The sequence below is a fragment of the Streptopelia decaocto genome (assembly GCF_964273445.1).
Source record: "Streptopelia decaocto genome assembly, chromosome: 6".
NCBI classification, from domain to species: domain Eukaryota; kingdom Metazoa; phylum Chordata; class Aves; order Columbiformes; family Columbidae; genus Streptopelia; species Streptopelia decaocto.
This window is the reverse complement of record NC_138660.1, coordinates 28,250,793-28,262,950: the sequence shown is the minus strand read 5'-3', so window position 1 is coordinate 28,262,950 and position 12,158 is coordinate 28,250,793. Positions and strand designations below refer to the sequence as shown.

The 12,158-nt window shown below is 47.5% G+C and overlaps 2 protein-coding genes across 4 annotated transcripts; one reads left to right on the top strand and one right to left on the bottom strand.

Annotated features, from left to right (window-relative positions):
* Positions 1 to 35: 35 nt before the first annotated feature.
* On the bottom strand, positions 36 to 5,187 carry NIF3L1 (NGG1 interacting factor 3 like 1). Of its 3 annotated transcripts, none has more exons than XM_082055028.1 (7): positions 4,985 to 5,187; positions 4,092 to 4,527; positions 3,467 to 3,632; positions 2,894 to 3,020; positions 2,675 to 2,813; positions 1,478 to 1,561; positions 36 to 1,072 (listed from the first exon to the last, which is right to left on the bottom strand). In XM_082055028.1, the coding sequence occupies exons 2-7, from the start codon at positions 4,519 to 4,521 to the stop codon at positions 888 to 890; spliced, it is 1,131 nt and encodes a 376-aa protein (XP_081911154.1). In that variant the 5' UTR covers positions 4,522 to 4,527; positions 4,985 to 5,187; the 3' UTR covers positions 36 to 887. The 3 variants fall into 3 exon arrangements, with proteins under 3 accessions (XP_081911154.1, XP_081911156.1, XP_081911155.1); XM_082055030.1 differs by having other exon boundaries at positions 5,150 to 5,187; XM_082055029.1 differs by having other exon boundaries at positions 5,121 to 5,182.
* Positions 5,188 to 5,601: 414 nt separating this feature from the next.
* Positions 5,602 to 10,942, top strand: PPIL3 (peptidylprolyl isomerase like 3). The gene is made up of 6 exons (XM_082055038.1): positions 5,602 to 5,982; positions 6,886 to 6,960; positions 7,649 to 7,742; positions 8,126 to 8,193; positions 9,488 to 9,606; positions 10,803 to 10,942. The coding sequence occupies exons 1-6, from the start codon at positions 5,980 to 5,982 to the stop codon at positions 10,927 to 10,929; spliced, it is 486 nt and encodes a 161-aa protein (XP_081911164.1). The 5' UTR covers positions 5,602 to 5,979; the 3' UTR covers positions 10,930 to 10,942.
* The last annotated feature ends 1,216 nt before the right edge of the window (positions 10,943 to 12,158 follow it).

The window sequence follows — 12,158 nt, the reverse complement described above, 5'->3', positions numbered from 1 at the left end:
TGTGCGTATTAATCCAGAGGTGGTAAGGTATACTGCTGGGAGATCTCTTTTTAATTAAAACAAACAAACAACACATACACACACAAAACACCCCACCAGCAAACACACACACAACGAAAAACCCCACCCTACCTTCAAAACGAAAAACCAAGCTTTATCAGTGGTGAAAATGCTACTTGTTCAGTTCTAGTAATCCTGTAATTAAGAGCCATGGGTATAAAAACTGTTTTAAAAAGAAAGTAACAATGGCATATTAAATTTATGTACAGTTTTGTTAAAGAAGTTACAACCTTCCAAACCTTTTTTTTAATTGAGAGTCCGTCTATTAGAAAGCCTTAAAGCTGCATTAATGGGAGCTTGTGCAACTGAATACCAGTACCAAATACCTGAATTGTGTATAGTTGTATATCAGTGGTGCCTTAAAATGACTGTTAATGCAAATGGGTGATCCACACCCTTTCATTAAATATTATCAGGAGATTAATTAGCTGAAGTATCAGTGACTTGTACCGATATGATTAGATGTAACTGCACTAGGGCTGAACTGCTGCATGAGCTTAAAACTGGACATAAGTCAGGTTTTTATATTTTACCCAAACCAATCTTTGAGTATCGTGGGTACCAGATATATCTCATAACTGTATGCAGTAAATTTATTCAGGTGCAGCCCGGTAATTGAGTCAATCAGCCTTCAGTATCCCCAAACAAGCATGTATTTATCTGACATGACAAAACATATCCCAGACTTTGATGGAATATATAACACAATCATTCTGTACTGACCCAATTCAGCACATCTCCATTAAGTTTGCAGCTGGACAGGTCTGTGCCACATACCATGAAACTCAAGGGAATTTTGTCCAATTTTGTAATGTTTTTGTTTCCTCCTATACCACCTGGAGGGGATCTCTGTCTTTCTCGGACACGATGACGTTGATTTTGTTCTGGAGGTGGACAGTTAGTGCCTCACGCAACTCCGACAAGAAGCCTCGCTCAGTGTTGCTGTGCTCACACAGAATAACGCTTATCCCATTGGCGACCGCATCCAGAACGTCGTGGTGGGACATCTCCCCTGCCATTTGGAGAAAGAAAGCAGCATGCAGAGTGGTTTGGAAGTCTGGAAGATTCTGTAGACATTATGTTCCATTAGGGAACTGTCAGGAACTGAGGAAATACCTTGTGTCTTGCCAAAGGAGAAACACACCGAGGGTTGCAATAGCCTGCCATTGACACTGATTTTGTGTTGAAATAATGCACGTATAGCAATGTTTCAACTCAAATAACCTTTGCTGTGCCATATAGCCACCTGATCCACAATAGTTCTTATGTTATTTATCCATAATTCCAATAACTGATTGTTTCTCAATTATAACAGATAATGCTTTCTGGCCAGGTCTTTCAACAGCCAGTCAACTCTTTTTTTCCTTTTTTTGCCTAGTGACTATTTTTATAAAGAAAGAGCACCCAAATCTTTTACCTGTGAGATAGAGGTCAGCTTCCGTTCCCTTCAGGACGCTGCTCCCTGAGCCAGCACACAGAGCAACCTTCTTCACTGGGGATTCTGCAGGACACAAGGTGCCGGTTGAGCCCCTTCCCCTTGCTCAGCCCTCGGGGCGGTGCTGCTATTCAGTGGTTCACAATAACCGCTACCTTCATTTTAGAGTCAGTGTAAGTTTGTTGGAGGAAGAGATGCATCTGTCAGTTTGAAAGAGTCAAGGGCCTAGAAGGTCTCAGGTAATACCGCAAAATCCTCAGTGTACCAAATAGGTGTGTAGTTTGCTTTTTTCTTCAAGGGGGAGGAAAGTTTGCAAAACCCATACCATTAAAAATCGCCCCTTTGCTATGATTGCCGATGCCAAGCTGTTACATATGTGATAGTGGCAGGAAAATTAATTCTCCATATATATGACATTCACTAGGGAGAGGGGACACACCACAAAGTTTTTGATTTCTATTAAGGTTTTACAGCATGTTGCTGCGTAATTACTGTTGATTTGTGGCATCACACCACCACAATCCCACACCACAATGAGAGCCTTCAAAATAGTTTGGTTTGTTTTGTTTTTTTAAATGTAAATGATAGTTTAAGTGGTTTGTCATAAGACTTCTGTCTCATCAGTTCCAATAAATTTGCTCTCAGATTCTAATCGTTGTGGCCTTGGAGATTAGGATAGAGGATAAGAGGATGCTTGTTCCACGTTTTCATTAGTGACCCGCTGAGCTAGGATAGTTTACCTTCTCTGCCACTATTTCTCTTCATTTAAAAACGGACAGTTACATGTTTGTAAGGATGCCATAAAGCATCTTACTACTTTAAAGTGCTTTGAAATTTACTGTTTGGTCACGAAAGAGAGTGTACAATGAAATGGTACACATTTGTGTCTGCTAACCTGGGGGGAAATCTTAGTAGTTATACAAATGATGGAAAAGGATGTCTCATATTCAACTTGGACTGTCCCTTCTTCACAGTGACAGATACAGAACTTCCAATTAAAACCACAGATGGGATTCTTTGTGCGTGATTATATCATGTGAATTCAAAACCACTGTGTCTTGTCTTAGTGCTTCATCCCACTTGGAAGTGAACCCGTTCGAGGCCGCAGTGTTTGACACACTCATGCTGCTTGTCCTCCCACAATACCGGTACTAATGCCGTACTGCCAGGCCCCTTTACCTAGAGCCTTGCCCGTTCCCAGGGCTAAGCGGATGTGCGGTAATTTTAGGTGGCTTTTGATCCGTCCCATTACGTCTGACAAGGACACCGGCTCGCTCAGTGTGCATAGACGTCCCATTCCCGTGTGGGGAAGAAGAGGCTGAAAAGAAATGAAAATTACTGTGAGAAAGCTGACTCCAGAAGTTCTCATTGCTTTCCAGTAATACATGATTTTATTACCTTTTGTAACAAGAGAATCTCGGTCCTGTGATAAAGAAGGCTATTTTGGGACAGTAAAGCCACCACCTCCAACAGGGCTTTCTGAGAGCAGCTCAGAGTGACTCGTGTTTGCTCCTCACCTTCAACCCTGAGGAAAGATATGCTTGGTGCTTGCTAAGGAACACAATGCAGCATCATATTAATCTAAATCATAGCTGCTCTATTATCCTAGTGGCTATTCTGCCACAGAGAAAGAAAAAAGATGTTGTGATAGCCCAACCTAATCTAGTCTATTCTCCTCAAAGAAACAGATATGGGTATTTAACTCAACTGTCCTCTTCAAATTTCCTGTTAATACTCTGCTTCACCGCCTCTAATCTACATGATGCTACACTGAGTTGCTGTTACCGTGTAGTATAACACAGATTGATCACAAAGGGATGATTATTCCTTAACTTTCAAGATCTGCTGCAGAAAAAAACAGCAGCAACGCACAGAGCACCAAAGGGATTACAACCGTAAAATACAATTCCGATTCCGTGGGTTTGTTTCAAACGACAGAAAGAATGCAACGTTAGAGAGCGAAGCCAGTACCTGGCGGGGAGTGTGGTGAGGCAGGAGATCTCCCGGATGCCTCTGATTTTGGACAGCAGCGTGTCCAGGCGCTCGGCGCTGCCCACGCTGAACTCCACGCGGTGCGTGCCCTCGGCGGGCTGGCTCGGCGCAGCCGACGGGCGCAGCGGGACGCACGTACAGGCACCTGAGAAAACGGCACGGGACTGCTGTTTCATAAAGCTGGATAAATATCCTGACACTGATTTAGCAAATATCCGAACGAGAAGGCAATAAAAGGTGCAGTTTAATACATTTTCTGCGATCTTGGACTTTATAAATTAAAGGTGGTGGTTTAAAGTCAGTTGTCTGAACTTTCCAACCAAGATGGACAACAAATAATGCTGCGTCAGTTCCGACTGCCTCCCATAGTGCAGTCGTGCATCTGAAAATGTCCTCTAGTGTCTGTATCTGGTATTCCTCACCCAGATAAATTTCCTAAAATATGCTTAGAGTACTTGGAAGTACTAGAAGAATAGAGGGGGCTGAGGAAAGTACTCAAATCATACCTGTAAAAGCTGGAAGAAAGGAAAATAAAGAAAGGTCCCCTATAACGTATAGTGAAGAATGATGTTAACCTTTTTGTTTGTTTTTAACAGAATCTCACCGAGTCCCTTGGCCAGCCAGGCATTGACTCCGTGTGGCACAGCATCGTACGCTGTGTGCGGGGAGTAAATCCCAACTCTGTGCTCCAGGGCCCGGACCACCAGCCGCTCCTTCCAGGTCTGCCACGTTACCCGCTTGAGTGGCGCGAATATGGGAGGGTGGTAAGAAAGAACAAGCTCTGCCTTCCTCTGCACGGCCTCCTCCATCACCTCCTCTGTGAGGTCGTTGGTGAGGAACAGGGTGTTCACGGTGTGGGGAGGGCTCGGCTCCACCAGCAGCCCCACGTTGTCCCAGCTCTCAGCCAGAGAGAGGGACGCAAAGTCGCCCAGGGCGGACACGAGCGCCCGCAGCTCCATGAGGCAGCGGGCAGGCGGGTGGCGCAGGGAACAGCGGAGCGGCCAGCGCAGCAGTGGTGCGCCCAGCAGCAGCATGCAGCGCTGCAGAGGGAAAACGGGCAGGCATGAGCGCGGGGGACTCACCGCTTGAAGCAGCAGGGCTAAGGGGGTTGTGCTGCCAACGCGGCCCGGCCTCCTTCCGCTGGCGGCGCCGCCCAGGCCGCGGGTTAGACCTGGCCACGGGGTAGACCTGACCCCCACCCGGACCGCGGGGTATACCTGACCCCCCTGCCCAGACCGCTGGGTAGACCTCACCGACACCCTGAACGCGGGGTAGACCTGAGCCCCCCTTCCCAGGCTGCGAGGTACACCTCGCCACAGGGTAGACCTGACCCCCCGCCCGGACCGTGAGGTGGACCTCACCGCCGCCCGGAACGCGGGATAGACCTGAGCCCCCCTGCCCAGGCTGCGGGTAGACCTGGCCACAGGGTAGACCTCAGCCCCTCCCGGACCGCGAGGTAGACCTGACCACCCGCCCGGACCATGAGGTGGACCTCACCGCCGCCCGGAACGCGGGGTAGACCTGAGCCCCTCCTGCCCTGGCCCCGGGGTAGACCTCACCGCCGCCGGGAATGCGAGGTAGACCCGATTCCCCCCCGCCCGGACTGCGGGGTAGACCTGGCCGCCCAATAGACCGTAGCGCAGCCGCCAGGCCCGCACTCACCTCCTGCCGGGGGCCCGTAGCGGGCCCTCGCCTGGCCCTGCCCCTTCCGGCGCTGAGCGGGGCGGCCCCGCCCCTTCCTGCCCGCCCGCGGGAACCGCTGCCCGGCGGCGGGGCCGCGGTGGGTCCGGGTCTTGGCAGGTTCGTGCGAGGGGCAGCGGGGGCGGCGCGGCGCCGCCCGTCAGGATCGCACGGCCGGGGGGTGGCGGAGGAGCGGAGTTCGGGGTGGAATTACCTCAGATCGGGAGAAAAGAGGAGCCGAGGGCCGGCGGGTCGCAGTGTGTGCTGGGCAGGGTGTGGAGAGGGAATCAGACAGTAAAAATGTTGATTTCCACACAGCTGCGATTTCACTGACATCATTCCAAACGCTTTACTTCAAAATGTGACTAAAACTAAAAAAAATTAAAAAAGTAAGTTTGATCCTGTGCTCGGATGCAGGGATCTGAAGGTTGCTCCCAATCGTGCTTCTGTTCAGGTACAGGCATGTGGGCTTTATCTGCTAATTGCTGTCATTTGTAAAACCGTATCTTTGGAAAAGCTACGATTGCTTAGGATAAACTTTCACCCTGGAAAAGGGCGGGATTTGCCTCCACTCCCTTTCTCTAAGCTACTTGTTCTTCTTTCTTGTTCTTTATATGCTGTGTAGTTGCATAATGCAAGCAAAACATTTATTCGCAGGGTCACTTGGGTGGCACTGCAGAGCTGGGTAGTATAATAGCACATAACCACACAGTGTTTTAGAATCAAAAAGAACTGGGGAAAAATAAAATCATGTGTTTTCTTTGCAGGAAATTGCTGTAGGCAGATCTACCTCAGCTTTCCCATAAGTGGACATGGTGAGAACAGTGGCACTTTTAGTGTGTTTTCATGCTCTCTGAAGGGGTCGTCTGGAGAGGGAGCAGCTGCTCTGCATCGCAGAGCCTTACACATTCTGCTATGGTGCTGGGCAGAATTTGTAATAGAAAGCTCAGGTTTTCATTTCAGACTTACGGCAAGATATTGTGAAAAGGAAAACACGCCCACTTACGCAAGTCCGAAAGATTTGGTTAATATTTGGTCATCTAGTTTGGTTTCTCTTGCCACAGAAGCATTGTTCAAGTCGCAAGTATGTAGCCCTGTGCGAGTGGATGTGACCTGCACTTCAAGTTTAGCAACTCGGGAGATAGAGACTGTGTGTCTTAAACTGTACATACACCTTTTGTAGGATTTCCATGGACATTACAGGCGACTGTCTCCTCCCCTGTACCTGTAGGCTTCTGGAACAGTACACCAGTATCATCACTATGCTGATTTTTATCAGTTTTCCTGTACACTTATCCCTGGTGTGTGATTTTGTAGGTTTGCTTGTTTGTGAAGGCAGATGGTACATGGTGCCGTTCAAAACTGGCCTTATCACTCACAAGGCCGCAGGCCCGTTGTTCCTCTGATTGTAAACCACACTGTGATCTTCTGAAGCAGATACATTATATCTGTCTATATAATCATAAATTTGAGTATCGTATCTCTGCACTGTAACAGCTTCTGCTTTACCGTGGCAAACTTGCTTTGTCCTAAAACGAAATGAAACCAAGTGCTTCCTGGCGATGTCGCTGGGAACGTGGAAGGTTTGTGGCCGAATATTGAAACAGTGGTTATTTGCAGTGGGAAGTCGCTTACGCCGTTGGTGGGGCCGGGGAATCAAACCGAGTCTGCCAGTGTTTCATTGCTGATGTCCTGGTTCTTTTCTGGCTCTTGCCCAGGCTGTCACGCTGCACACTGACGTGGGCGATATTAAAATTGAGCTGTTCTGCGAGCGCACACCCAAGACTTGCGAAGTAAGTAGCAGGAGCAAGACTGCCCAGCGTTGAAACAGAGCAGTAGAAACAGGGGAGGTGAAGCGGCTTTTCTTACTTGTCTTTTCCCGTCATGGAATGTTACCGTTTTAAGCTGGTGACAGTGCCGGTCCCACTCGTGGAGCTTTTCCTGTCGTGCAGTTTGTCACACCGCTTAGGGCTTTGCTGCCTGTTTCTCGCCAGGTGACGTTTAGCTCAGGGCCGCTTCCCTCCGTGTTCTGACGGCTCACAAAGTGTCCTTTGCCCGTAAGGAAATACAGCACTTGGTCTGGGATTCCCAAATCTCCCTGGGTTTGCTTGCACTCACTTTATTTTAATTCAATAGAGTGAGAATCAATCCCAGTCTGTCAGAGGCCCCAGGTTTGCCTTTCTGGAATAAACTTACGTTGAATGCAAGTGATACTTCTAAGCACATCTCAGGCTTCTTGTTTGTTTCTTAAGTCAGACAACCTTGTGCTCTAACTTTTATTTAAAATCCCTTCTGTGACAATGCCAAAGGAGCATATTAACTATAATTTGTGACTGTTCTGTGGCGATACTCTAGAATTCACATGGTCGCAATGCAGAGCAGAGACAGAAGAGTTGGTCTTGGTCTTGCTAGTGCCATTGTTTTAGTGAGAGGATCCTATGTCTGGGTTGTTTGCTAATACGGTTTGTTTCATTTCCTTAGAATTTCCTGGCTCTCTGTGCTAGTAACTACTACAATGGCTGCGTGTTTCACCGGAATATAAAGGGCTTCATGGTTCAGACAGGAGATCCATTAGGTAAGTTATACTGCTAGGGTCTCTATAGAAAAATGCACATTAAAAAAACCCTTATAAATATAAAGAAATATAAAGAAAATGTAAGTATTAATATTAAACCCAAAACATAAATAAAGTGAAAATAAAATGTAAGAATTACTGTGTTGCTGGGGGAAGTTTTTATGATGAGATTAGTTTTCTGTGGTGAGCTTGCAGAAGAGCAGCCATAGTTCTAAATAACCACGCGTTCTACATAAAGCATTCCACAAACTTGAGTTTTTCTAGCTGTTTCCACTAAAGGTGATGGTTCTGCTGGCCTGGCAGCTGTTGAATAGCTGTTATGTCTCTGCTTGGCGCAGTTTTCAGTGCAAATCCAGTGATGTGTTGTGGTGCTTCTTCCTCAGGCACTGGGAAAGGAGGCAACAGCATCTGGGGCAAGAAGTTCGAAGATGAATTCAGTGAATTCCTCAAGGTATTTCTGCGTTCTCGACATGGAGTTGTGTTTCCCTGTGAATTTTCCAGTCAGCATTGTGTTGTACTGTATTTCATACCTCTCTTGTCATAGTGAAGCAAAGTATAATCCCACAATAAGGGGGCAGAAACCGTTATTAAAATAGGAACAGGTACTTCTGTACTTGGCGAGTTGGGTTTGAGGGTTTTCATCGCCAGGGCCTGGAGCAGAAAGAATTTGTAACAAAGTGGTTTTTGTGCGCTGAAGGCCAAGAAGTAATTTCTCATCGTAAGGGCAGTTTTGAGGAGGTAACCATGGGAATTGAGTGACTGTCAGCAAGTTTGCTGGTGACACCAAGCTGGGAGGAGTGGGTAACACTGGAAGCTGTGCTGCCATCAGAGACCTGGACAGGCTGGAGAGTTGGGCGGGGAGAAATTTAATGAAATAAAACAAGGGCAAGTGCAGAGTCTTGAATCTGGGCAGGAACAACCCCAGGTTCCAGTGTAAGTTGGGGAATGACCTATTAGAGAGCAGCGTAGGGGGAAGGGACCTGGGGGTCCTGGGGACAGCAGGGTGACCATGAGCCAGCACTGGGCCCTTGTGGCCAGGAAGCCAATGGTACCTGGGGTGGGTTAGAAGGGGGTGGTCAGTAGGTCAGAGAGGTTCTCCTGCCTCTCTGCTCTGCCCTGGGGAGACCACACCTGGAATATTGTGTCCAGTTGTGGCCCCTCAGTTCCAGCAGGACAGGGAACTGCTGGAGAGAGTCCAGCGCAGCCACCAAGCGTCTCCCATGTGAGGAAAGGCTGAGGGAACTGGGGCTCTGGAGCTGGACAAGAGGAGACTGAGGGGGGACTCATTCCTGGGGATCAATATGGAAAGGGGGAGTGTCAGGAGGATGGAGCCAGGCTCTTCTGGGTGACAACCAGTGACAGGACAAGGGGCAATGGGTGCAAACTGGAACACAGGAGGTTCCACTTAAATCTGAGAAGAAACTTGTTCCCGGTGAGGCTGGCAGAGCCTGGCCCAGGCTGCCCAGGGGGGTTGTGGAGTCTCCTTCTCTGCAGACATTCCAACCCGCCTGGACACCTTCCTGTGTAACCTCATCTGGGTGTTCCTGCTCCATGGGGGGATTGCACTGGATGAGCTTCCCAGGGCCCTTCCAATCCCAAACATACTGTGATACTGTGAACTGGGATGGAATATATTAGCAAGCAGTTTTGGTTCTCAATAACGGCCGTGTCCAAGTCACTCGCACAGTCCCGGTGTGAGTCCTGCTGTCACACGCTGGATCTGCACTGCGCTTTGTCTCTTTCAGCACAGTGTCCGCGGGGTCGTTTCGATGGCAAACAACGGGCCCAACACCAACGGGTCGCAGTTCTTCATCACTTACGGCAAGCAGCCACACCTGGACATGAAGTACACTGTGTTCGGAAAGTGAGTGACCCACCGCTCGGGAGGATCCGCACGGCTCGGGGCACACGCAATGCAGTTTTAGAAGCTTGCAGTTGGTTCTAAAGCTTTTTGAAACATTGGACGCGTAGATGTAAATGTACGTTCTTGCACTGTCACCGGAATTAGGTGCTCCAAAACGCCTCTTCGTTTTTCGTAGTAGTAGGGAATTCGGAGAAAATAGGCGTATTGAAAATGACCTTTTTTGAGTTGTTTTGTGGTTCTCTCGCCAGCTTAGCTCTTCGACTGTGCCCAAACCGACGCAGCTTGATTTTAAGCAAACTCCAGACCAAGCGGATACAGGGTTGTAGGGTTTGCTGAGAAGCAAGAGCCTGAGTAGGGACCGGCTCTGGGGATGGAGGTACTGACGTGGTCACGCTGCGGTTGGTCAGATAAAACTCCAGGAGCTGACAGTTTATACCATCAGATGAGGTTGTTAAAACATGTTTATAGACACTACTAATAATATATAATCCTCCAAGCAAATCTTTTCATTTTTGCATCTTTCAGACCTGCTTTCAGATCTCAGAGCCGTGGTAATGTCTTTTGCTTGTAGTTAAAAAGCCTCTAGTGTGCAAATGACTGCTGAGAGAAAGTTGCCTGTATTAAATGGAGTTAAATATTCAAAGGAAACTATTGAGATGTGCAAATACTCTTTTCTACCATTTGTGTTGTGTATAGGCAGCTCAGTATAGGTGTTCCTGTCATTTTCTCTCTTGCCACTTCTTCAGCCTGATCAGGAGGTCTGGAAGCCTGAACTTATATTTGTACCGTTAGATTTACCCAGTTACTCATGATTTTGTCCAGTCTCGTCTTTGAGTCGGAAGGTTAGAAGTCAGTGTCTCTCGTTGGGAAATGGATTTCCTAGCCGTAGTGCGCAGTGAAGTTTGGTATGGCCAGTATCTTGCTGCTATTAAACCTCTGCCACGATGGGTCTTTATACAGCTGTGGGTGGTGTAAAACATGATACAGGTCAGTGGGTGTTATTTCTACTTTTTACCAGAATCTGTCACGGACGCTTAATATTTCCTTTCAAAAGATATGCCGTATATCACGTTTGAGCTGTCTTGTGTCGCTTGCAAAGCCCTTGCCCTGTGATAGTTTACTGCAAAATGCTTGGAGATATCTCAGTTTCAGTCACTATTAGAAGGAGGTTCCCAGCGCTTGTGCTTTTCTTCCAGAGTTATTGACGGCTTGGAGACCCTGGATGAGCTGGAGAAGCTGCCTGTGAATGAGAAAACCTACCGACCTCTCAACGATGTCCGCATTAAGGATATCACAATTCACGCCAACCCGTTTGCTCTGTAGCCACGGAGTGCCTGGGCACGTCCTCCAGAGAGCGGCGAGCTCCGCTGCTGGTTTCCCGGAGCTGGATCACCCCGTTGCTCACTGAAGGCAGGATTTGGGGAGCTGTGACCATCTTTGGGAGTTATCACACTTTTCGAAGCCACTTTTTCTCCAGAGTGTGTTCCAGGATTTTGATGTTTAAATGTTGCTTTTATACTTGTAAAATAAGGCTTTTTAAAAATATATTGTTTTTGTTTGCAAATCTTTGTTTTCTGCCCTATCTTTTGTAGGGGTACTAGGTTGAAACAATGTCCTTTGCTACAATTTCATGGTACGGTGTGCAGAGGGCCGCTTGCTCCTCTACTGCTGTGTTGGGATGGTCACCGCTTCAGCCTCCCCAAAAGGTAGATTGGGAACTATCGCTTCTTCCTCAGTTTTTTGGTGCGAAAGGCTGTTTGGGTGATTACGTGGCTGTTGATCTGAACTAGGGAACTGAAGATTAACTTGGTTTTCATCACTTGACTGCACAAGCAGTGCGGGGTAAACACAACAGAGAGTGGTGACACAAAGACTCCGGGCAGACTTCTGATCGAGAATATCCTGATACAGCCAAAATAGTAAAAGCTCCTATAGCCAAGATGATGTTGAACAAATGAGAAAGCTGATCCTTTCTTTTTTATCTAAAGCTGTGTATTGGAAGGAGACAGTTGGTCTTACGGGACAGGATTACATCGGAACTTTAAAAAACTGTATTGTGTGTTTTCCTGTTTGTGGTTCTGAACCTTCCCCGGGTTCTCCCTGAGAAACTGGTCTAGAACAGGAGAAAATAATGGTGGGGTTGGTGGAAGAGAAAGCGAGACAGAGCGGGAAGGAGCCCGCCTGTGGCAGGGCTGGTTTTATTTGTGGATGGTAAAGAAAAATACATTAACACAACACTCTTGCATTATGGCTGTGATGGAGGGTTTCGCTGTATGTGTTCTAGACGGTCTCTGAGCTCTGCTGGCATTTTGCTGTCACAGGAGCGTGGTGCTGGCAGCAGGGCTTGGCCTGGCAAAGGAAAACAATGGTGCATTGTCAATGCTGCAAAACTTGTATGTGTAATGTACATATTGTGTGTTGATCACATGGGCAATTGGGGAAATTAAAAAACCAATAGGGTCATTTATCAGGGTTGGAAGTGTTTCAGAAGGTTTAGCCCTTCCCAGAATAAAAAAAAAAAAAAAATTAAAAAAAAAAAAAAAAAGGCACGT